This window comes from Pan paniscus, chromosome 19 (genome assembly GCF_029289425.2).
Source record: "Pan paniscus chromosome 19, NHGRI_mPanPan1-v2.0_pri, whole genome shotgun sequence".
In the NCBI taxonomy this organism is placed as follows: domain Eukaryota; kingdom Metazoa; phylum Chordata; class Mammalia; order Primates; family Hominidae; genus Pan; species Pan paniscus.
This window is the reverse complement of record NC_073268.2, coordinates 16,206,325-16,232,295: the sequence shown is the minus strand read 5'-3', so window position 1 is coordinate 16,232,295 and position 25,971 is coordinate 16,206,325. Positions and strand designations below refer to the sequence as shown.

At 47.8% G+C, this 25,971-nt stretch overlaps 1 protein-coding gene, 1 non-coding gene and 1 pseudogene across 3 annotated transcripts; 2 read left to right on the top strand and 1 right to left on the bottom strand.

The window, feature by feature from the left end:
- Positions 1 to 1,964: 1,964 nt before the first annotated feature.
- Positions 1,965 to 8,486, bottom strand: LOC134729490 (small ubiquitin-related modifier 2-like; annotated as a pseudogene).
- A 1,580-nt stretch (positions 8,487 to 10,066) lies between these two features.
- Positions 10,067 to 10,194, top strand: LOC112437645 (small nucleolar RNA SNORA68). Its single transcript, XR_003026205.1, has one exon. It is a non-coding gene; the product is annotated as a small nucleolar RNA SNORA68 (small nucleolar RNA).
- An 11,749-nt stretch (positions 10,195 to 21,943) lies between these two features.
- Positions 21,944 to 25,066, top strand: ATP5MC1 (ATP synthase membrane subunit c locus 1). 2 transcript variants are annotated; one of them, XM_003827512.5, is made up of 5 exons: positions 21,944 to 22,040; positions 22,609 to 22,656; positions 23,571 to 23,648; positions 24,352 to 24,530; positions 24,851 to 25,066. In XM_003827512.5, exons 2-5 carry the CDS (start codon positions 22,618 to 22,620, stop codon positions 24,963 to 24,965), a joined length of 411 nt encoding a protein of 136 aa, XP_003827560.1. In that variant the 5' UTR covers positions 21,944 to 22,040; positions 22,609 to 22,617; the 3' UTR covers positions 24,966 to 25,066. The 2 variants fall into 2 exon arrangements, with proteins under 2 accessions (XP_003827560.1, XP_003827561.1); XM_003827513.6 differs by having other exon boundaries at positions 21,986 to 22,110.
- Positions 25,067 to 25,971: the final 905 nt, after the last annotated feature.

Here is a 25,971-nt window from a genome sequence, read left to right as displayed (position 1 = left end):
TCAGGCAGGGGACCAGAAGCCATCCATGAAGGGAAGAAAAACCAGGAGAAAATGGGCAGGCTGAAAGCCAAGCAAGAAAATAGTTTCAGAAAATGAGTTCAATAGTGTCAAATACTAGTAGGGTAGGACTGGAAAGAAACATTTGATTTTAGGAACTTAATGTTGACAGGCAGATAAGCTTTTTTCTCTCTTTAAAAAAATTTATTCTCATTAAAGAACACTTGAAATGCATGAAGTACAAAAGTATAGTTACATCAACCAAACACAATTATTAGCATTTCCATCCATTTTTTAAAACATTGTTTTCAGTCAGGGTCTCGCTCCGTCACCCAGGCTAGAGTGCAGTGACACGATACTTCACTGCAACCTTCACTTCCTGGGCTCAAGTGATCCTCCCACCTCAGCCTCGGAGTAGCTGGGACTGCAGGCATATACCACCACGACCCAGTACATCTAGTTGTTTCTATATTTAGGTGAGCTTGTGAGTTTTTTTGGGTTTTGAGATGGTATCTCACTCTATCTCACCCAGGCAGGAGTGGTGTGATCATGGCTCACTGCAGCCTCAACCTCCTGGGCTCAAGCAGTCCTCCTCCCTCAGCCTCCTGAGTAACTGGGACTGCAGGCACATGCCATGACACCTGGCTAATTTTTTTAAAAAAATTTTTGTAGAGACAGGGTCTTGCTATGTGGCCCAAGCTGGGCTTGAACTGGCCTCAAGTGATCCTCCTGCCTTGGCTTCCCATAGTGCTGGAATTACAAGTGTGAGCCACCATGCCTGGCCTAGGTGAGTGTTCTCTTTTTTTTTTTTTTTTTTTTTTTTAACACAAACAGAACTAGGTGAGCCTTCAAGGAAAGAAAAAAGACTGTGTGCATGTGTGCGTGCATGCCCGTGAATGCCTGCCTTGATTTCCAAAACACGCGTCCTCCTTTAAATCCTCCCTGAGCTGGAGACTGACTTGTGGGCCCTGGGAGAGTGTGTGGGAGTGTGGAGAGTGACCTCTGGACCTGGGTACTTTCCGGCCCCTCCTCCCATGGAAGTTGCTGCACTGATTTGGCCTGTGCAAACACCAGGCACTTTTCGCTGGGTCAATATTTCACATCCGTTGTCAGGGTCTAATCCATCTTCAACATCTGTTCCCTGGGATGTTGTGCACTGCTCTGCCACCTATGACCCCTCATGGTCTTTGTCCCCAGAAGAGGATCTCTACAAGGTCCCCAGGGCTTTCTCCAGCTTGAGGCTGCTCGGTTCTTCTCTTTTTTTCCTCTTTAAACCCTCTCACCTTTGCCTGAGCCAATAATCTCCCTCAAATTACAGGGAGAAGCCCCCTCTGTCTGGAAGCCTTCCCTGGCTCCAGAACACAGAGGGACGTGGTAGCTGCTGTTGTGTAGAATTCAGCAAACCTCACCTGCCAGTGGGTCCAGAACATGTTCTGACCCAGTGTCCTGCTTGCCACCTTGTACTTCCTGACTGCTGCTTCCTGCTGTAAGCCTGCTGGAGCCCTGGGGACACACATTTACTTGAATAACATCTCAAAATAGACTGGGAAGACAAAATGTACTACAAGGGGCCAGGCACCGTGGCTCATGCCTGTAATCCTAGCACTTTGAGGGGCCGAAGCAGGCGGATTGCCTGAGCTCAGGAGTTCAAGACCAGCCTGGGCAACAGGGTGAAACCCCATCTCTACTAAAATACAAAAAATTAGCTGGGCGAGGTGGTGGGTGCCTGTAGTCCCAGCTACTCAGGTGGCTGAGGCAGGAGAATTGCTTGAACCAGGAGGTGGAGTTTGCAGTGAGCCAAGATCATGCCAAGGCACTCCAGCCTGGGCGACAGAGCAAGACTCCATCTCCAAAACAAACAAACAAACAAACAAGAACCCAAAATATACTACAAGGTGTAACTAGAAATTGTTTTCAAGATTGGTGCTTTTGCACCATTGATTAGACGAGGCAACCAAGTGCATTTATTTTGATGCATGCCTGTCTTGTTCCTCTAATCAACTCCCAAGAACAGGGACAGACTGGGCATGGTGGCTCATGCCTGTAATCCCAGCACTTTGGGAGGCCGAGGCGGGCAGATCACCTGAGGTCAACGGATCGAGACCAGCCTGACCAACATGGTGAAATCCCGTTTCTACTAAAAATACAAAAATTAGCTGGGCGTGGTCGTGAGTGCCTGTAATCCCAGCTACTTGGGAGGCTGAGGCACGAGAATCACTTGAACCCGGGAAGTGGAGGTTACAGTGAACCGAGATTGCACCACTGCGCTCCAGCCTGGGATACAGAGCAAGACTCGTCTAACAAAAAAAAAAAAGAAGAAGAAGAAGAACAGGGACAGATTTCTGTTCATTCTCCTCAGTGCAAATCTCTGGCCCCAGCTTTCCTCATCATTATTCAAACCCAACATATATTCGGCATTTACTATAAGCAAGTGCTGTTATTAAGCCCATTTATAGATGAGGGAGCCAAGGCTTAGCAAGGATAAAGACTTGAAGGCCGCACAGCTGCAGGAGGCCAGGCTGGACCAGGGTTTATGTTGTTAACACTAAATTGTTTGGAGAAACAGCAAACCCAGCTGTGGGGGAATGGGAGGGGTGGGTGTGGAGCCTGAGGCTAACTTCCTCCCACCCAGCCATTCTGTCCTCTCTGCAATAAAATTCATAGTCCAGGAAATTCCCTGCAAGTGACAATGACTCTTAAACTTTCCTGAAGATAAGAATTGCTGGGCCAGAGCCTCCCTCACTGCTTGCCATCCCTTCAGCTGATGGTCAGTAACTCTTTCTTTGCCAGTAGCCTGCCTGGCCTTCCAGTTTACCAGAGAGGCCCTGGTGATGAACCAGGCCCACCTCCCATCTTCCGGAACCCATCCCCGCCACCTCACCCAACCCCACCCTCCTTCCCTCTTTCACTCTGGGAGTTTTTGCAGTTCATCTGCTCAGCCAAAGAGAAGTAACTGCTAATGTTAAGCCGAAATTTGGGTCGGGCCAGGAGGCACCTTTAAAATAAAAAATTTACTCGGGTACAGGAAACAGCTATAAATGATCTTGGAAATGCAGGCACTCCATCTCCTGGTTACACACTCCAGGCAATGCCCAACAGAGCATCTGAAGGGGCCTTGCTTATCAACTGTCATGGATTCAGGAAGCCAAACAGACCTGCCTGTTACCAAGGTGTCTCCTGCAGGCCCCTGCCTCCAGAAATGACCACCCCTGAGATGAAAACTTCTCTTGGGAAGAAACTGAGAAGGAGCTTTTAACAATTTGCTCAGGGCTTCCCACTCTTTGTTGCTGGGACATTCTTTCTGTAGCCAGCTTCAGTCCCTGTTAACACATAGTGAACAACAGGATTATTTTTGTTGTGTTCCACATCTGCCGTGTATAATCTCCTTTTATTTTTTTCTGAGTTAACTTTGTTTTCTTTTTTCTTTGTTTTTTGTTTGTTTGTTTTTCTGCTGACTACCTACTTATCTGTCATAACTTTATTTTTATTGTGGTAAGAACACAATGTGAGATCTAGCTTTTTTTTTTTTTCATTTTAAACAAGAAGTTTATTTAAACAACAAGACGCTTGACTTGAAGGGAAAACTATGTAGGATTCTTTTTTGTTTTAGATTAATTTATCCTTACTTAAAGACAGATTACCCTACATGTAACAGCTACATACAAAAAAGTTATAAAATTGTCCTTGGTTTTACAATGATAAATGAAAAACATTAAAATTCTCCAATTGAACAAGGTATGCAAGGATTTTTATGTTGTTGTTGTTTTTTTTGTTTGTTTGTTTGTTTGTTTGTTAAAACAGTGAGAGCAAAATAACTTACTGGAATATAAAGATAGGAGCTGAATGAGCATGCCACTAATGGAGAAAGGGGGTATTGTCACAGAATCAGTATTTTTCCCCATCCCGTCTCCCCTTGATGTCAGTCAAAACATACCATTGGCTGTTTAGTTAAAAAAAAAAATGCAATATGCTTGTGCACATATACCAGTTACTTTACGTACAATAAAGGAATGGGGAAGGGGGAAATGAAAGAACAGAGAAAACTATACGGTAGTAGTCAGGATGTGGTGGAACCAAACTGCAGTTTTCTAATTGAGAATGTAATCTTGGTCTTTAAAGAACAGAGTTCTGGAGTAAAGAAGCAGGTTCCCTTTTCAGTAGACACCTCCCGTCTGCTGTTGGAACACATCAATTGTATCTTCATTCTCCATTTCCAACTGTGCAGGTGTGTCTGTTTCATTGACTGGTTGCCCGTCGAATGGGAATCTGATCTACCTCATTGACAATCCCTGTTGTTCACAATAGGCTTTCATTAGTTTACTGAGTGGTGTATGCCTCTTAATCTTAAACTGCACCACAGAACCATCCTGCCCCGCCACCTTCAAATTAATATGATCGTTGTTCTGTCTTGACTCCTTCCTTGGGCTTTTCGTCGGCCATGGCGAGCGCTGGAGTCTCCTCAGCTGCCGCTTCACAAAAGAGGTACCAGGTCCGCACCAAATGAGCACACAAGCAGCACCAGAAGCGGCAGAAGAAGGCGAGATCTAGCTTCTTAACAAAATTTTAAGTGTAACATCTCCTTTTAATTTGGATAAAATAGTAGGTATTGGGCCGGGCGCGGTGGCTCATGCCTGTAATCCCAGCACTTTGGGAGGCCGAGATGGGTGGATCACCTGTGGTCAGAATTCGAGACCAGTCTGGCCAACCTGGTGAAACCCCATCTCTACTAAAAATACAAAATTAGCCGGGTGTGGTGGCGCGCACCTGTAATTCCAGCTACTCGGGAGGCTGAGGCAGGAGAATCGCTTGAACCCAGGAGGCAGAGGTTGCAGTGAGCCAAGATCGCACCACTCACTGCACTCCAGCCTGGGCAACAAGAGCAAAACTCCATCTCAAAAAAAAAAAAAAAATAGGCTGGGCGCAGTGGCTCACGCCTGTAATCCCAGCACTTTGGGAGGCCGAGGCGGGTGGATCACAAGGTCAGGAGATCGAGGCCATCCTGGCTAACATGGTGAAACCCCATCTCTACTAAAAATACAAAAATTAGCTGGGCGTGGTGGCGGGCGCCTGTAGTCCCAGCTACTCCGGAGGCTGAGGCAGGAGAATGGCGTGAACTCGGGAGGCGGAGCTTGCAGTAAGCCGAGATCGCACCACTGCACTCCAGCCTGGGCAACAGAGCCAGCCTCCGTCTCAAAAAAAAAAAAAGTAGGCATTGAGTGCTTATATGGTAAGCACTGTGTTAAGCACTTCATATTTGATTATTTTAACCCCCACAACAAAACATTAATCGTTAATATGTGATAATTAACAAAGTTATGAATAAACCCATTTCACAGATGGGTCACAGAGAGAGGTTGAGTAAATCACGCATGGTCATACAGGGTTGGGATTTTTTTATTTTTTTGAGACAGAGTCCTGCTTTGTTGCCCAGGCTGGAGTGCAGTGGCATGATCTCAGCTCACTGCACCCTCTACTTTCTGGGCTAAAACAATCTTCCCACCTCAGCCTCCTGAGTGGCTGAGACTATAGGTGTGCACCACCATGGCCAGTGAATTTTTGTGTTTTTTGGTTGTTGTTTTTTGTTGAGACAGAGTCAGGGTTTCACCTTGTTGGCCAGGCTGGTCTCACCCACCTCGGCCTCCCAAAATGCTGGGATTATAGACGTGAGCCACCGCGCTCCGCCAGAATTTTTGTATTTTTTATAGAGACGGGGTTTCACCATGTTGCCCAGGCTGGTCTCAAACTCCTGGGCTCAAGCGATCTGCCAGCCTCAGCCTCCCAAAGTGCTGGGATTACAGGTGTGAGCCACCATGCCCTGCCTACAGAGTTGGGATTTTAATTCAGGCAGTCCAACTTCAGAGCTCTTGCACTTAATTACAGATGCTCTGTGTCTCTTTCCAGTTCTCCTTTCTCCAAATGGGATCATTCTACCTCTGTAAACCCGTCCTTATGACTTCCCTTTGAGTCAGGAAACCTAGTGCTGATGGCAAAGACCCTGAATAGATTTCTATTAGGGACGAGAGCCATGGAACGTTCCCTTTCCATCACTTAATTCAATCTCTGATGAAGTCCACACCAGTCATTCCCCCTGCACAGCCATCTTGCTCATATCCTTCTCAACAAAGTGGCTCCTAACCCTATCTGGAGGACTAGATAGCCATTCTGGCAGAACAGTGGCCCTAGTCACAAGGGAAAAAGGAACCCCTGTTTGCAAAGCAGCTGTATTTGCTAAGTAAGACACTTTGACAGGCTGAGCATGGCCTGCAATCCCAGCACTTTGGGAGGCCAAGGCAGGCAGATCACTTGAGGTCAGGAGTTCGAGGCCAGCCTGGCCAACATGGTGAAACCCCAGCTCTATTAAAAATACAATAATTCGCTGGGTGTGGTGGCAAGTGCTTGTAATCTCAGCTACTCAGGAAGCTGAGACAGGAGAATTGCTTGAACCTGGGAGGCTGAGGTTGCAGTGAGCCAAGATCACACCACTGCACTCCAGCCTGGGCAACAAAGTGAGACGCCATTTCTTAAAAAAAGAAAAAAAGGACACTGACAAAATGCCTTTTAAGGAAATGATATTTGGGGAGATATGCTGTCAGTAGTTTCGATAGGAACTCAGCATTGATTTCCTACTGAGGAAACAGCAGAGAACATCTGTGAACATCTGTGGTTGGGTTCTCCTTCATGTTTCACCTCTTTCACATACCTCACACACCCCTGCATCCATCCTGCCCATCCTCTATTCCATTTGTCCTGTCATTTTTGACCCCGAGTTTTGACAACCCCAAACCTTGTCCCTCCATAAAGTAGACAAGCTAGTAGGTCATCATGGCGAAGAGCCCAGACTCTGGAACTAGACTGTCTGGTGGCAACTTTAGACAAGTCACTCAACCGCTCTTGGCTTTGGTTTCCCCATTTGTAAAATGGCATTGACAATTATAGTCTCTGCTACAGCTAGATGAGTTAAAATGGGTAGAGCATTTAGAGCAGCGCCTGACACACGCTGATTGTAAGCACTCAATACGTGTTCTTCCCTGCCACCTGATTAACAGCTTTGTGAAATTGGGCAGATCACTCTGAAAGAGGGTATGATTATGATGTAGTGATTAAGAGCACTAGGTTTGACATCAGATGCCCATGTATCTTGACTTTTTTTTTTCTGGAGACAGGCTCTCATTCTGTCACCAGGCTGGAGTACGGTGGTGCAATCTCGGCTCACTGCAGCCTCAATCTCCCAGGCTTAAGTGATCCTCCCACCTTCAGCCTCCTGAGTAGCCAGGACTACAGGCATGCGTACACGACACTTGGTTCTGTTCTCGTCTCCTGTCCATTCCACCCCCGAGCCAGCAGTCCCAGGAGACAGCCTCTTCCTATTCAGTATCTCCCCCATGTAGGAGCTTAAGTAAACGAAATACCACCACCCCTCTCCCATCTTACCTTGAGATTAGGAAAGACTGTGGTTGAGGGCAGCCTGTGTTACTGAATGTTATCTTCGTGGGCTTGGCTCCAGAGCCCTCAGCAGGAAGAGGGACTGGACCTGCAGCCTCAGACTCAGCGCTGGGACTTATAATGAACAGAGTCCTGAGCCCTCTGGTGGGGAGTATTGGGTTCCATTCTGCTTGCTCCTTGCAGGGCCTTTCCAAGAAGTCAAGGGCCCTTGACACTTTAAGGAGTGCCCACATCATGTCAAAAATATTAAAATGCACTCACATCCCACAGAATTTTTTTTTTCTTTTTGAGATGGAGTTTCGCTCTTGTCGCCCAGGCTGGAGTGCCACCACGCCTGGCTAATTTTTGTATTTTTATTAGAGATGGGGTTTCCCCATGTTGGTCAGTCTGGTCTCAAACTCCTGACCTCTGGTGATCCGCTCGCCTCAGCCTCCCAATGTGCTGGGATTACAGGCGTGAGCCACCATGCCCTGCCTGAAATGTGGTTTATACATAAACTATATATACAAACTGAGTTGAGTTGCAATTGGTTTTTTGTTTTGTAGCCATTTATTTCAATATTTATCCAATGCCATTTTGCAACTGTCTTTTTTATTTTGAAAACAATAACTTTTTTCCAGGTTTCAATAATAAGCCCTAGCTCCTAAGCCATTGTGTCTAAGGGATGGGCCAGCAGTCCCTCCAGTGCTTAGGCTGACTTGGTTGGATTCCCTGGTCCCAGAGCTTGTCAACTCCAGAGCCCATGTGAACCATGCCCACCCTATCTATCTATTCATCCACCCATCCATCCATCCGTTCGTTCATTCGTCCATCTGTCCATCCTTCCATCCATCTATCCACCCACCCATATCTATCTGAGCTGTCTATGGTAGAAAAAAAGCAACTTGGGCAGAGGCTAGAGAAGACAAGCATGGTGTGAGACTGCCCTCTAGAGATTGCTCCAGGAAAGTGCAGGTGGGGAGCTCCCTCTTTCAGGATAAGATCAACCCCACCACTCGTTCACTCATTCACATTTATTGAGCGAGTACCTACCTATACCCGGCACCGTGTACTTACCTGTTCTGGGAACAAAAGACAAATACAAAGAGAAACACCACACGTCCCTGTTCTCCAGGAGGTCACCATGTTGTAGCAGTGACTGCAAACACATAAACAAATGATTACTGTTCTGTGCAATGACTACTGGAGTAGATGTGCACCAAGTTCTATGGGAGCACTGAAGGCAAGGAAATAAGTCTGGGGCAATAGGGGAGGTCATCACAGGGAAGGTGGCATTCAAGATGGGCCTTGAAGGATGTGTAGAAGTTTGCCATGTAGTGCTGGGGAGGAAAGGCATTCGGGGCAGAAGGAATGGCAGTGTAGAAATGCAGGCTTGTTGAGGGCCAGCGAGAGGTGTGGCAAAGCTGGAGCATGCATAGTACTGAACAGTCAAGACCCAGCTACAGAGGCAGGTGGGACCAGATAGTGAAACTCCCACTCAAAAAACAGGAAGTGAGCCAGGTGTGGTGGTGCTCACCTGTAGTCCCAGCTACTCGGGAGGCTGAGATGGAAGGACTGCTTGAGCTCAGGAGTTTGAGGCTGCAGTGAGCTATGATCACACCTGTGAATAGCCATTGCACTCCAACCTGGGCAACATAGTGAGACCCTGTCTCTTAAAAAAAAAAAAAAACAGAAAACAGGCCATGCCCAGTGGTTCATGCCTGTAATCCCAGCACTTTGGGAGGCCAAGGCAGGAGGATCACTTGAGGCCAGGAGTTCAAGACCAGCCTGGGCAACATAGCGAGACTGCATCTTTACAAAAAAAAACAAACATTAGCAGGTCATGGTGGCATGAGCCTGTAGTCCCAGCTACTTGAGAGGCTGAGGTGTGAAGACCACTTGAACCCAGGACGTGAAGGCTGCAGTGAGCCATGATCGCACCACTGCACTCCAGCCTGGGTGAGAGAGAGAGAGAGACCCCGTCTCAAAAATAAAACAAAGCCGGGTGCGGTGGCTTATGCCAGCACTTGGGGAGGGTGAGGCGGGCAGATCACCTGAGGTCAGGAGTTTGATACCAGCCTGGCCAACATGACAAAACCCCATCTCTAATAAAAATACAAAAAATAGGCCAGGCGCGGTGGCTCACGCCTGTAATCTCAGCCCTTTGGGAGGCCGAGGTGGGTGGATCACGAGGTCAGGAGATTGAGACCATCCTGGCTAACACGATGAAACCCCGTCTCTACTAAAAAATACAAAAAAATTAGCCAGGTGTGGTGGTGAGTACCTGTAATCCCAGCTACTGAGGAGGCTGAGGCAGGAGAATGGTGTGAACCCGGGAGGCAGAGCTTGCAGTGAGCCGAGATTGCGCCACTGCACTCCAGCCTGGGCCACAGAGCAAGACTCCATCTCAAAAAAAAAAAAAAAAAATAGCCCAGTGTGCTGATGGGCACCTGAAATACCAGCTACTCAGGATGCTGAGGCAGGAGAATAGCTTGAACCTGGGAGGCGAAGGTTGCAGTGAGCCGAGATCACATGCTATTATTGCACTCCAGCCTGGGCAACAGAGTGAGACTCCGTCTCAAAAAATAAAAACTAAAAAGCAAAAAATAAAATATATAAAACAAAAAACAAAACAAAAGTAGGACATGTCGCACTTAAACTTAAGACTCTTTTTCTTGCAGCAGTGGTTTAAACAGAGGAACAAACAGGAAGATCTTGTCGCCTTTGAGGGGCTGTGGTTGGGCCCCTCAAAGTGACTTTGGAGGTTCTACGCCACTCATGGTCACCCAGTCCCCCAGTTAATCCCAAGTGGGAGCTCCCAAGCAATTGCTGTGCCTGACAGAATGTGCCAGGTACTTGATATGAGGTTTGTCAAATGCCCAGATCCCAGTGATTGCAGTCACCCTGCCCTCTCCCGTTTTCTGCAGACTGAGACGCGGGCACCCAGCACCGCACCTGGGCCCACTTCATCCAGATCATGAAGGTGGAGGAGACTGCAGCCAGCAAGTGCAACTGGCCAGCAGTCACACAGCTCCATGACTCCAAGGTTGAGTTCCTGCTGCCTCACTGGGTCCTCTGTGGCCAGCAACAAGCCACGTGTCACCACCAAGAGGCCTGACATCTTACAGGTGAAGGGCCCTCTCACCCTGGGTGTGACCAAATAAACTCCTCAAGAACACCAAACCAAACAAAACAGGACGTGATGCTCTGACCAGAACTCTGTGCCAAACAAGAGGGAGGCCTGACCCAGCCATTCAGAGATTCTCCGTGGAGGGAGAATCAGGCATATCCAGGACCAGGATCTCAGACACTGAGACACAGTACCTGCCTCTTAGGTGGTCTCAGCTGAAGACATTAGTGCTGAGATGATGAGGCCAGGGTGGGTGGGGAACTTTCAGGTGGGAGTACGGGTGAGAAAAGGGAGCAGAGCATGCTAAGAGGAGCCAGGAGAGCTTCCAGAACACCTGTGGCTCTCCTATCTCCCTAACAATTCCTGCTTCACTAGAGTTTCCTTCCTGGACAGGAATCCTGTCTTCACCGTCAACTGGCTGCGAGACCTTGAGAAAGTCACTTAATGATGCATTGGCTGGGTGAGGTGACTCACGCCTGTAATCCCAGCACTTTGGGAGGCCAAGGCAGGAGGACCACTTGAGCCCAGGACTTTGAGGCTGCAGTAAACTATGATTATGCCATTACACTCCAGCCTGGGCAACAACAGAGAGAGACCCTGTCTTAAAAAAAAAAAAAATGCTGGGTACGGTGGCTCATGCCTGTAATCCAAGCTCTTTGGGAGGCCGAGGCAGGCAGATCACTTGAGGTCAGGAGTTCGAGACCAGCCTGGCCAACATGGTGAAACCCCATCTCTACTAAAAATACAAAAATTAGCTGGGCGTGGTGGCACATGCCTGTAATCCCAGCTACTCAGGAGGCTGAGGCAGGATAATCGCTCGAACCCGGGAGGCGGAGGTTGCAGTGACCAGAGATCGCGCCATTGCACTCCAGCCTGGGCGACAGAGAGTGAGACTCCATCTCAAAAAAAAAAAAAAAAAAAAAGAGTAATGGAAAGCCCATCCTTAAGCTTTTGTAGGATACATGGTGGCCCAGTCAAAGACTGGATTTAATAGCCCTCCTTGCAACTAGTTGTGGCCATGAAACTAAGTTCTGGCCAATGGAAGGTGAGCAGTAGGGAGTTGTGCAACTTCTAGATCCCATGCTTAGAAGGAAGAAAGTTGCTTGCTCTTCATTTTTCTCCTTCCTGCTGATTGAGAAGTGTTAACACCTGGCGTAGCCACCTTAGCCACAGAGATGGAAGCCACATGTTGAGGATGGCAGAGTCACTCTGAAAACCCCGGGCTGCTCACCTCTTACTGCTACATGAAAAATAAATGATCTTCTTTCAGATCTATCTTACCTAAGCCCCTGGATTCTGGTGCCTCTTTGTTATAGCAGATTACCATGTACCTTTAATTAATGCAGCATGTTTTTTAAAAATAATCCTTTCCTGTTAGAAAAGTGGGCAAAAGGCATTAGGTGATGGTTTACTCACACAAAAAAGGGCTACAAATGGCCTTTACATATGTGAAAATATGCTGAACTTCACTTAGAAGAGAATGCAAGTTAAAACCACACTATGAGACTATTTTACATTAATCACATTGGCAGAAATTCAAAGGCTCAACCATACACTCTGTGGCAAGGCTGTGTGGGAAATAGGTATTCTCATAGTTGGCTGGTGGGAGTGCAAAATAGACCAGGCGCAGTGGCTTACGCCTGTAGTCCCAACACTTTGAGAGGCCAAAGTGGGAGGATCGCTTGAGGCCAGGAGTTCCAGGCTGCAGTGAGCTATGATTGCACCACTGCACTCTAGCCTGGGCAATAGAGAAAGACCCCAACTCTAAAAAAATAAAAAATAAAAAAACAGAAGAAAATAAACGTATCAGAATTGGCACTATCTTCCTCCAAGAGGGCAAAAGCTTGTCCCCTTGCTCCATGAGGGGAGTATTTCATGCTCTGGAGCTCCCCATGGGCTCAGGCTGCATCTGATCTCCAAATGAGATCAGATCCTTGCTTCCCCTTTCCCCGTTTCCCCCGCTTCCCCCGCTTCCCTTATGTCCTGCTCCGGAGAACAGTCTGTCCATCAATCACTTGCACAAGCATCCCGGTTTCAGGCTATGCTCTAGTGAACCCAGCCTAAGATACATGACGCTTACTAACCAGTCAATAGCAAGGAAACGGAATGGCCAGCACTCGCTTCAGGCTCTGCCTCTGTGTGAGTTGCTGACACACAGAACATCGCAGAGGAGGAACACCGGGCCCAAACCGGTGAGTGATTAAGAAGTAAGAAGAAAACATGGTTCTTGGTAAGGCAATCAAACTAACAGAGGTGCTCTGGAAAGTCACACTCTTGGGGGAAGAAAAGAAGTAACCCTTGACCAGGCGCATGGGCTCACCCCTGTAATCCCAGCACTTTGGGAGGCCGAGGCAGGTGGATCACCTGAGGTCAGAAGTTCGAGACCAGCCTGGCCAACATGGTGAAACCCTGTCTCTACTAAAAATACAAAAATTAGCCGGGCGTGGTGGTGGGTGCCTGTAATCCCAGCTACTCGAGGCTGAGACAGAAGAATTGCTTGAACCAGGGAGGCGGAGATTGCAGTGAGCTGAGATCGTGCCACTGCACTCCAGCCTGGGTGACAGAGTGAGACTCCATCTCAAAAAAAAGAGAAAGAAAACTGCAAGATATTTTCTTTGTTTTTGTTTTCAGACAGGGTCTCACTCAGCTGCTCAGGCCGGAGTGCAGTGGCACGATAATAGCTCACTGCAGCCTTGATCTCCTGGGCTCAAGCGATCCTCCCACCTCAGCCTCCTGAGGCCCGGCTTTTTTTTTTTTTTTAAGTAGAGATGAGGTCTTGCTATGTTGCCCAATATGGTCTCAAAATCCTGAGATCAAGTGATCCTCATGCTTTGGCCTCCCGAAGTGGTAGGATTAAAGGCGTGAACTACTGCATCTGGCCAGATCTTAGCTGTTGGAATAAGGGTATTGATTCATTAATTCAATAATTTACTAATCGAGCACCTACTCCATGCCAAGTACTATCCTAAGCACAGTGAACAAAACAGGCAAAGATCCCTGCCCTCAAGGAGCTTAAATTATAGAAAGAATAAAGATGAAAAATATAATAGTAAACATAACAAATAATGATATGGGTAAGAAGTTCATAGAGACTAGGGAAGAGACAATTGCAATCTTAAATAGGGAGGTCAGGCAGGTCTCACCGAAAAGGCAAGATTTGAGCAAGACATGAAAGAAACTAGGTGCTGGGGGCGGTGGCTCACGCCTGTAATCCCGGCACTTTGGCAGGCTGAGGCGGGAGGATCACCTGATGTTGGGAGTTCGAGACCAGCCTGACCAACATGGAGAAACCCCGTCTCTACTAAAAATACAAAATTAGCTGGGCGTGGCAGGCCTGTAATCCCAGCTCCTAGGGAGGCTGAGGCAGGAGAATCGCTTGAACCCGGGAGGCAGAGGTTGCGGTGAGCTGAGATTGCGCCACTGCATTCCAGCCTGGGAAACCAGAGCGAAACTCCATCTCAAAAAAAAAAAAAAAAAGAAAAAGAAAAAGAAAAGAAAAACCCAAACCTCGGGTCTCTCCAAAGTAGCTCCCACTGAGCTCCCTCTGCTGGACAAATGTGAAATTGCTTCCCTTTTTAAAGATAATCTACCGATAGCTGTGGAATGCAACAACCATGTAAGACTAACCTTCCAAAATGGATTAGAGGCCCGGTGCGGTACTTTGGGAAGCCGAGGCGGGCGGATCACTTGAGGTCAGGAGTTCGAGACCAGCCCGGCCAACATGGTGAAACCCCGTCTCTACTAAAAATATAAAAATCAGGCAGGCGTTGTGGTGCACGCCTGTAATCTCAGCTACTCGGGAGGCTGAGGCAGGAGAATCACTTGGACCCAGGAGGCGGAGGTTGCAGTGAGCCAAGATCCAGTCACTGCACTCCAGCCTGGGTGACAGAGTGAGACACTCCCATCTCAAAACAAATAAACAAAAAAGTGGATTAGGGGAGAAAGGCTCCCATGAGACACCTCCACCCCCATTATTCACCATCCATACCCTGGGGCTAAGGCCCTTAACTGGAGAGGAACTGGGATGGATGAAAGCACCCCCCACCCCGGGCCAGGCGCAGTGGCCTGTAATCCTGGCACCTTGGGAGGCCGAGGCCCATGGATCTCTTGAGGCCAGGAGTTAGTTCGAGACCAACACGGCAAAACCCCGTCTCTAAAAAAAAAGAAAGAAAGAAAAGAACCCCCCCAAGCAAGCCTTGCTCTGAATCCTTACTAGGCCTGGAAATTCTCAAAGAAGACAAGCTTCCTGGTTTGAGTTTTTTAGCAGTGACTCCCCCTAAATGAAATGCTCAAGCCATCAGGTGTTTTAGGAATTGTAGCACCAGGAAAAAACAATACATAGTGCTGGCCAGCCGAGGCCTGAGATTTTTTTTAAGCCAATGTTGCAGGAAGACAACCCCAGACAGACATACAAAAGATTCCCGCAATCGTAGGAAGTGGATGGCTCAAACTGCACAGTTCCCAACAGGAAACCCTACTCATTGCTTGTCTTTGGAGCATTCCTGAAGGATGCTTGTTATACAAGGGAAGTCTTCCAAACAGGTAGACCATAGGGACCAAAGAACTCACTGTCCAGGAAGTGAGTTACATAAAAACGAGGCTTGTGAACTTTGTTGGTTCTGTCATTGGCTGCTTCTATCATTTACCTGTACAGCCTTGTCCAGCAAGACACAACACAGCTCCTGGACCAATGGCCAAGTATGGTGCTTCCTTGGAGGTGTCCCTTTTCTTAATGGTAGCTATTGTGAATGTCCCTTTTTTTTCCTCCCACTATTGCATGTGAGTAGTGATTAATAGTAGGTATTGCCAATCAATTAAAATTGGGAAATTGTAATGGTCAGTAATATATAAGGAAATATACCTTAAAATTGATACTACATATGTGTGTATATTTAGGAATATTTTGTGTTCGAAAAATTCAATGAACCAATAAAATTAGATTAACATGTCTTGGTCACTAAAATGCTGGCAGGTGCAAAACTGATTATAGAAATAAATTGGGAGGCCAGGCGCGGTGGCTCATGCCTGTAATCCCAGCACTTTGGGAGGCCGAGGCAGGTGGATCACGAGGTCAGGAGTTCAAGATCAGCCTGGCCAAGATGGTGAAACCCCATCTCTACTAAAAATACGAAAATTAGCCAGGCATGGTGGCAGACACCTGTAATCCCAGCTACTCGGGAGGCTGAGGCAGCAGAACTGGAATTGCTTGAACCCGGGAGGTGGAGGTTGCAGTGAGCCGAGGTTGCACCATTGCACTCCAGCCTGGGTGACAGAGCAAGACTCCATCTCAAAAAAAAAAAGAAAGAAAGAAAAGAAATAGATTGGGCTGGCCGGGAGAGGTGGCTCATGCCTGTAATCCCAGCACTTTGGGAGGCTGAGGCAGGCGGATCACGAGGTCAAGAGATCAAGACCATACTGGCCAACATGGTGAAACCCCGTCTCTACTAAAAATACAAAAATTAGCTGGGCATGGTGGCGCATGCCTGTAGTTCCAGCTACTCGGGAGGCTGAGGCAGGAGAATCGCTTGAACCCAGGAGGCAGAGGTTGCAGTGACCAGAGATCTCACCCTTGCACACTAGCCTGGCGACAGAGTGAGACTCCATCTCAAAAAAAAAAAAAAAAAAATAGAAAAGAAAGAAAAGAAAAGAAATAGATTGGGCTGGGTGCAGTAGCTCACACCTATAATTTCAGCACTTTGGGAGGCCAAGGCAGGAGAATTGCTTGATCCTAGGAGTAGTGAGACCAGCCTGGGCAAGATAGTGAGACTCAGTCTCTACCAAAAAATTAACAAACTGGGTGTGATGGTGTATGCCTGTGGTCCCAGTTACTCAGGAGGCTGAGGTGGGAGGAATGCCTGAGCCTGGAAGGTCAAGGCTGCAGTGACCCATGATTGTGCCACTGCACTCCTGCCTGGTTGAAGGAGCAAAATCCTGTCTCAAAAAAAAAAAGACTGTACCATTTGACTTTTTTTTTTGAGACGGAGTTTTGCACTGTCACTAGGGCTGGTGTGCAGTGACACAATCTCAGCTCACTGCAACCTCTGCCTCCCGAGTTCAAGCGATTCTCCTGCCTCAGTCTCCCGGGTAGCTAGGATTACAGGTGCCTGCCACCATGCCTGGCTAATTTTTAAATATTTTTAGTAGAGACGGAGTTTCACTATGTTGGCAAGGTTGGTCTCAAACTCCTGACCTCATGATCCACCTGCCTTGGCCTCCCAAAGTGCTGGGATTACAGGCGTGAGCCACCACGCCCAGCCCATTTGACTTTTCTTTAAAGACAGGGTCTCGCTATGTTGTCCAGGCTTCAGTGCAATGGCAAAATCATAGTTCACTGCACCCTCAAACTCCTGGGCTCAAGCAATCCACCCACCTCAGCCTACCAAATAGCTGGGACTGCAGGCCTGTACCACCACGCCCCACTAATTTTTTGTAGAGATGGGGTCTCACTATGTTACCCAGGCTGGTCTCAAACTCCTAACCTCAAGCAATCCTCCCACCTAGGCCTCCCAAAGTACTGGGATTACAGGTGTGAGCCATTGTGCTGGCCTCACATTTTTTAATTTTTTAAATCAGAAGAGAGGGAGAAGGAACTTGGAAGTTAGTGCAAAGATAATGACTGAGAACCGTAGACTGAAGGTCTAAGTTGTTGAAAAAATGGAATGCAGGCTGGGCACGGTGGCTCACGCCTGTAATCCCAGCACTTTGGGAGGCCGAGGCGTGTGGATCACGAGGTCAGGAGATCAAGACCATCCTGGCCAACACGGTGAAACCCGTCTCTACTAAAAATACAAAAAAAAAAAATTAGCCGGACATGGTGGCAGGCGCCTGTAGTCCCAGCTACTCGGGAGGCTGAGGCAGGAGAATGGCGTGAACCCAGGAGGTGGAGCTTGCAGTGAGCCGAGATCACGCCACTGCACTCTAGCCTGGGCAACAGAGCAAGACTCCGTCTCAAAAAAAAAATTATTTATCTATCTATCTATCTATCTATCTATCTATCTATCTATCTATCTATAAATTAGCTGGGCGTGGTCGTGGGTACCTGTAATCCCAGCTACTGGGGAAGCTGAGGCAGGAGAATCGCTTGAACCCAGGAGGTGGAGGTTGCAGGGAACTGAGACTGCGCCACTGCACTCCAGCCTAGTGACAGAGCAAGACTCTGTCTCAAAAAAAAAAAAAAAAAAAAAATTAGGCAGGCGTGGTGGCAGGCGCCTGTAATACCAGCTACTTGGGAGGCTGAGGCAGGCGAACTGCTTGAACCCGGGAGGCAGAGGTTGCAGTGAGCCGAGATTGCGCCATTGCACTCCAGTCTGGCAACAAGAGCAAAACTCCATCTCAAGCAAAAAAGAAAGGCCGGGTGCAGTGGCTCAAGCCTGTAATACCAGCACTTTGGGAGGCCGAGGCGGGCGGATCACGAGGTCAGGAGATCAAGACCATCCTGGCTAACACGGTGAAACCCCATCTCTACTAAAAATACAAAAAAAATTAGCCGGGCGTGGTGGCGGGCGCCTGTGGTCCCAGCTACTCGGGAGGCTGAGGCAGGAGAATGGCGTGAACCCGGGAGGCGGAGCTTGCGGTGAGCCGAGATCGCGCCACTGCACTCCAGCCTGGGAGACAGAGCGAGACTCCGTCTCAAAAAAAAAAAAAAAGAAAAAAAAAAGAACTTTTGCTTTGGACCCAGACAGACCTGGGTTCAAAGCACCTAGCACAGTATTTGTCATATAATGAGGTATCAATAAATGATAGCTTATAACACTAACACAAAGAAAGACTGGATAATCTGCTCAGAAGATACCAGTTATGTGTTGTAGCCATGGTAGTGAGCTCAAAACTCCACTCTCCTTTTTGTTGTTGTTGTTGTTGTCGTTGTTGTTTTGGAGATACGGTCTCGCTTTGTTGCCCAGGCCAGTGCAGTGGTGCAATCAGAGTTCACTGAAGCCTTGACCTCCTGAGCTCAAGTGATCCTCCCACTTCAGCCCCCTGAGTAGCTGGGACTACAGGTACCTGCCATTACACCGAGCTAATTTTTTTTTTTTTTTTTTTTTTTTTTTTTAGAGATGAGGTTTCGCTATGTTGCCCAGGCTGGTCTCCAATTCCTGGGCTCAAATGATCTGCCCACCTTGGCCTCCCACACACTTTCAATTATACCATGCTAGCAGGATATTTTAAATCTCCACATGATATGAAAATGTGCTGGCCCAGCACAGTGGCTCACGCCTGTAATCCCAGCACTTTGGGAGGCCGAGGCAGGTGGATCACCTGAGGTCAGGAGTTCGAGACCAGCCTGGCCAACATGGTGAAACCTTGTCTCTACTAAAAAAAAAATTTAAAAATTAGCTGGGCGTGGTGGCCCGCACGCTGCAGTCTCAGCTACTCGGGAAGCTGAGGCAGGAGAATGGCTTGAACCCAGGAGGCGGAGGTTGCAGTGAGCCGAGATCTCGCCACTGCACTCCAGTCTGGACGAAAGAGTGACACTCAGTCTCACAAAAAAAGAAAAAAGAAAAAAAAAAGAAAATGTGCTGGGCACGGTGGTTCATGCCTGTAATCCCAGCACTTTGGGAGGCCAAGGTGGGCAGATCACGAGGTCAGGAGTTCAAGACCAGCCTGTCCAACATGGTGAAACCCCATCTCTACTAAAGATACAAAAAAATTAGCCAGGCATAGTGGCGCGCACCTGTAATCCCAGCTACTCAGGAGGCTGAGGCGGAGAATTGCTTGAACCCGAGAGGCAGAGGTTGCAGTAAGCCGAAATCACGTCATTGCACTCCAGCCTGGGTGACAGAGCAAGACTCTATCTCAAAAACAAAAGAAAAGAAAAGAAAAGAAAAGAAAATGTTTTTCTGGCCAGGTGCAGGTAGCTCACATCTGTAATCCCAACACTTCCAGAGGCTGAAGTGGGAGGATCCTTGAGGCCAGGAGTTTGAGACCAGCCTGGACAACATAGCAAGATCCCACCTGTAGTCCTAGATACTTGGGAGAGTGAGGAGGGAGGGTTACTTGAGCCCAGGAGATTAAGGCTATAATAGTGAGGGATGATTGCACCACTGCACTCCAGCCTGGGCAACAGAGTGAGACCCTGTCTCTAAAAAAATATATATATATATTAAAAAAAAAAAGTTTTCTTAAGAGTCCAGACTTGTGAGTTGCCAGATTAGTGTAATTTTTAAAATATGTTTCTATTATAAAGTACCCATACTCATAAAAATATAAATCAATTTATTACACCCTCTAGAATTAACTATTAATTTTCAACATTTTTTTCGTTCTTTTTCCATGCATATTTTTTCACAATTCTATGCATAGTTTTGCATTATAAAATATTTCTCAATATAAAATCTTCTTCAAGGCCAGGCGCGGTGGCTCATGCCTGCAATCCCAGCACTTTAGAAGGCCAAGGCGAGCAGATCACTTGAGGTCAGGAATTCAAGACCAGCCTGACCAACATGGTGAAACCCCTTCTCTACTACAAATACAAAAATTAGCCGGACATGGTGGCGCGTGCCTGTAATCCCAGCTACTTGGGAGGCTGAGGCAGGAGAATTGCTTGAACCGGGGAGGCAAAGGTTGCAGTGAGCAGAGACCGCACCACCGCACTACAGTGTGTGAAACAGAGTGAGACTCCGTCTCAAAAAATAATAATAATAAAAATAAAATATTCTTCAAAAACATGGCCGGGCGTGCTGGCTCACGCCTGTAATCCCAACACTTTGGGAGGCTGAGGCGGGCGGATCACGAGGTCAGGAGATCGAGACCATCCTGGCTAACACGGTGAAACCCCATCTCTACTAAAAATACAAAAAATTAGTCTGGCGTGGTGGCGGGCGCCTGTAGTCCCAGCTACACGGGAGGCTGAGGCAGGAGAATGGCGTGAACCCGGGAGGCAGAGCTTGCAGTGAGCCGAGATAGCGCCGCTGCACTCCAGCCTGGCAACAGAGCGAGACTCCATCTCAAAAAAAAAACATGATTTTATTTCCTGTTTTATTTCTGCTTATTTCATCAAGTGAAAATATCATAACTTATTTCACCTTTTACTGTCAGTGGAACATTTACTTGTTTCCAATTTCGACAAACTCTGCAAATGCACATCTTTTTAAAAGAATCTGCATTTCTGATTCTTCAAAATAAATTCCTAGAAGTGATATTACTGGATGAAAAGTGGATGGAGAGCTTAAAGGCTCTTAGTTACTCAAGAATTACTGGGTCAAAGAGGATGGCCCATTCACAGCCTTTGAATAAAAATAAATATTGCCAAACTGCTTTCAAGGAAGGTTTTCTAATTCATCCTCTCACCAGCAATATAGGAGAGCGTGTGGCTCACATTAATAAAAAGAACTCTGCTGTTTTGAGCAGTACTAAGCGGAGCGTTTAAACTTATATTTCTTTGATTAGGAAGGCTGACATTCGTTCCTGCAATTCATATTTCTTCCTTACTGAATTGCCTGTTCCTATCCTTTGCTCGTTTTTCTATAGGGATATTATTTCATTCTTTCAGTGTTGTTTTTACAAAATAAACAATTTTTTTGTTTGTTTTTTCCCCCGAGACGGAATCCTGCTCAGTTGCCCAGGCTGGAGTGCAGTGGCGCGATCTCGGCTCACTGCAACCTCGGCCTCCCGGGTTCAAGCAATTCTCCTGCCTCAGCCTCCCAAGTAGCTGGGATTACAGGCACGCGCCACCATGCCCGGCTAATTTTTGTATTCTTAGTAGAGACGGGGTTTCACCATGCTGGTCAGGCTGGTCTCGAACTCCTGACCTCAGGTGATCCGCCCGCCTCGGCCTCCCAAAGTGCTGGGATTACAGGCGTGAGCCACTGCACCCGGCCCAACAAATGTTTTAGAAAGCCATCTGGATGCTAGTCCATGACTGCTGAACACCGGCTGAGGTCCACAAAACTGCGCTCACCGCTTGGGGACTTTCCAGCCGGCCTTTACTCTCCATGGAAAGCGGTCTTTCCACAAACCTCCACGGTGGGAATTACTGCAAAGGCATCGGCTCTCCCGGCCTCGAATATCTCGCGGGATCTCAGCTGTCCTTGGTGGCCCCCCTCAGCGCAACTACCAATCCCAACATGCAACGCGCCCCGTGGCCCAAGCGCCCGAATGAAGGCTCGGGGCCAAAGTCATGTGTCTGACTGCGTCACACGTCCCGTCATCTCTCCCACGCCTTTTTCTTCAGCGTCCACCTTGGTCGCCATCTTGTGCGCGAGGTTATGGAACCTCTGAGTCCCGCCAACTCTATGGTCGAGCGTTTCAGGGATCGGCCAATCGTAATCCAGATCTCGTAGGAAAGCCCCGCCTCTATCCGCATGGAGGCGGGAATTGCCACGAAGCTCCTGTGGAGGGAGAGGAAGCAGCTGCGGAAAGCCAATAAGAGTGGAGGAATCGATGACGTCAACCAATGGGGACGCGGGAATATTACGGCCAATGAGGATGGAGAAGGTCCAGGACACGTGGGTGGGGGAAGCTGAGCGCTGAGACCAAGGGCTAAAGCTGGGAGGTGAGTCTGTCACCTTGAGCCGGGCGAGCGCTGTGGGCCAAGCAGGGGTTGCAGGGCAGTAGGAGTGCAGGTGACTTGGGGCCGGGAGCCAGCAATAGGCAGGGTTGTGGGCTGGGCAGTGTGGAGGGGTATTTCCCCCCAGTGCTGGGAGAGGCTATGGCAATCTAGATATGGCCTTATCAATGAATGTTAATTACCAACGGTAATGAACGATTGACTGCCTCGGCTGGGGCGGGTCGGGGACTGCTGTGTAAGATGGGCAGGATCCTGCGCGACACCTGCCCAGTATCCGCCTCCAGTCTTCCCGAGAGACCATTCCCTTTCGCAACATTTCCTTCCTGGGGCTTGGGCACATTTCCTTGACTTCCGATCTCCATGACTTTGCTTTGAAGACCCGCTGCTCTGTCCCTCTGACCTCTAATGCCCTCCTCAGCTGGGGCACGGTGCAAGGAAGAGCGTGGTCTAGAGAGGACGGACGGGGGTGAAGGGGACGACCAAAGGTCGTCATTATAAGCAAACAACCAGGGTCTCAGTGGGATTATTATTACTATTTTTTCCCCCTCTGCAGACTGAAAAAATGCAGACCGCCGGGGCATTATTCATTTCTCCAGCTCTGGTAAGGTGCCGCGCCGCGGTGCTCTGTAGTACCAGGTGTATGGTGTGGACGCCATCAGTGTTTAATGAATGAACCCAGGGGAGCTTGGCGTCCTGATGATGTAGGCTCTTTGAGGTGGCTGTAGGATGTGATGAAGGTAACCCCTGTTTATCTGGGCCTGTGAACCAAGCTATCTTGGCTTTGGAATGTGGTCAGAGATTCTGGATTTGATTTTTATCCCCAGTCTGGCCTGGCCATAGAGACAGCCCACTAAAACAGTGGTTTTCAACAGTGGCTGCACGTTAGAATCATCCAGGGAACTTTTTAAAATCCTGATGCCTAGGCTGCACCTTAGACCATTTGCATCAGACTTTGGGAATGGGGGTGGAACCCAGGCATCTGTATCTTTTAGACTTCTCCAGATGATTCCACTGTGCAGCCAAGTTTGAGAACCACTGCACTAAAAATTATTTCAAAAAAGCCATGTTACAGATGGCTCTCCTTGGATGGCTATTCCAGTCGGTTTCCGGGGCTGACTGGCCCACTCCATTTAGGGTGTGTAGCTGTGAGTGTATTTTAGCAGAATAAAATTTCCCCCATCTGATTACTTGGTGATCTGGGTATAAACCTTTCCTGTACCTGCTTTGGTATTAGTGTGGGTTCTTGTTCCATTCTGGGAAGCTGATTAAGGCTGTGCCCAAAGAAGTGAACTTTGGTTTGGTTTTGAATGGTGAAGGTTGCCACTGCTGACTATATCAAGCTATTGAGACAGCTGTCTCTGGGGCAGGCCTATCTGATAGGAACAGGAATAAATTGACCTTGAAATACATTGAACTTATTCTGTTTATGAAATCTGTAGTCATTTTTGACAGCTCAGCAATTAGGATTTTTTTTCCTTGACTGATTTGGTAGGATGTGGCTTTCTGATTTTACAGATCCGCTGTTGTACCAGGGGTCTAATCAGGCCTGTGTCTGCCTCCTTCTTGAATAGCCCAGTGAATTCATCTAAACAGGTAAGGGAGGAATAGCTCTCTTAGGAATGTTCCCAAGGCCCAGGGTGGTGGCTCACACCTGTAATCCCAGCTCTTTGAGAGGCTGAGGCGAGAGGATCACTTGAGCCCAGTTGTTCAAGACCAGCCTGGGCAACACAGTGAAACCCCATCTCTACAAAAAAAAAAAAAAAAAAAATTAGCCATGTGTGGTGGCATGTGGCTGTAGTCCCAGTTACTCCAAGGCTGAGATGAGAGGATTGGTTAATCCCAGAGGTCGAGACTGCTGTGACTATGCCACTGCACTCCAGACTGGGTGACAGAGCAAGACCCTGACTCATAAAAACCCATTAATTAATTTTTTTTAAATCAAAGAATGTTCCCAGACAGGGGTCCTTCAGCTTAAGTTGCCTTTAGACCAAAGTGGGAGGAGAGTTGGAGAATCTGTATGCTTTAATAGTTCTAAGTCCCCCAAGGTAAGCCTTGTAGGTAAGAAACTTATAAAAGTGAGATGTGCCTAACCCATGAAATTTCCCTAGTCCTGTCTGACAACAGACTCTAAGACTAATTCCCAGCATACTCTGCAATCAGAGTATTCTGCATTTACCAGGCAGTTTGCCAACGGTTTCAGAGCTCAGGTGGGTGGGGTGAAGGAGGTAGAGTCAGCCACCTGTCCTTATGCCATACTATCTCTCTGCTATCTTGCCTGCCTTGCTTCTCTTTCTAGCCTTCCTACAGCAACTTCCCACTCCAGGTGGCCAGACGGGAGTTCCAGACCAGTGTTGTCTCCCGGGACATTGACACAGCAGCCAAGTTTATTGGTGCTGGGGCAGCCACAGTTGGTGTGGCTGGTTCAGGGGCTGGCATTGGAACCGTGTTTGGCAGCTTGATCATTGGCTATGCCAGGTAAGTTTGGGTGGTCTACAGCATCTCCCACTGTAAATTCCACCCTGTTTGGGGAAGCCTCAGCTGGAGGAGCTCCCTTCAGGAGCCTTCAGGTTGATTTCATCTACATCATAGTTTCTCCAGAGAAAACATGCATCCAGCCTGGCTCACTTAAACTTACCAGGTTGGTCCACTCTGCTTGTCCATCCAAATCCCCAGGATCTGTGCAGGCTAGGCCCTCTCCCAGGAGTAACACGCCCCATTCACCTCACCCTCCTGTGTCCTCCCCTCCCCTCACCCCTTCCTCTCCCTCAACTGGCAATGATCTCTGTCCCTCCCAGGAACCCGTCTCTCAAGCAGCAGCTCTTCTCCTATGCCATTCTCGGCTTTGCCCTGTCTGAGGCCATGGGGCTTTTCTGTTTGATGGTCGCCTTCCTCATCCTCTTCGCCATGTGAGGCTCCATGGGGGGTCACCGGCCTGTTGCTGCTGCAACTCCACACCATTCTTGGTGCTGGGGTGTGCTAAGCTTTACCATTAAACACAACGTTTCTCTAAACCCCTGTCTGTGCCTCTGTCCTTTGACCTTCAGGAGGGCCTTGGTAGAAGGGTGAGGAGAGGGAATTTGCTCAGCCATGGGTGATGGGAACTCCGCAGGGCTGAGAAGGAGCACTGCCATGACTGTAAGAACAGAGGGTTCTCATGTTCTCCCAGGAGGAATATGGGTTTGTCTGAGTAATGAGATTTTTGCCTTTTCCCTTCAAATTTATTACAGTTGGCCATCTGTATCCATAGGTTCCATATTTGTGGATTCAACTAACAGTAGACAGAAAATATTCAGGGAAAAAAGTGAATGGTTGTGTCTGTACTGCACAAGTATAGGCTTTTTTTTTCTTGTCATTACTCCCTAAACAATACAGTATAGCCATTATTTATATAGCATTTACCTAGTATTTAGGTATTGTAAGTAATCTAGAGATGATTTAAAGTATATGGGAGGATGTGCGTAGGTTATATGCAAATACTACACCATTTTATATAAGGGACTTGAGCATCTGCAGTATCCACTGGAGTCCTGGAGCCAATCTCCCACAGATACCAAAGGATAACTGTAACAACTGCATATTAATAGGTTACATTTTTGAAGGGCTTAATTTACACCAAGCATTTTACATTCGTTATCTCAACAACCCTAAGAGTTATAAGCACAACTTTAAAACTGTTTTGCAAATGACAGACCCAGGGTTTGGGGAAGCTAAATAACTTATCCAGTATCACAGAGCTAGTAAGTGGCAGATTGGGGATTTCTCCCCCAGGCCAGCTTAAACCTTAACTGCACTGTTGTCCTATCTATTTTCTTTCTTTTTTTTTTTTTTTTTGTCCCATCTATTTTCATTCTGGTCACACAACAATTAATGTGGCACAGAAAGGGAAACTTAGTCCCAAAGAAGTTGTATAGCAGGT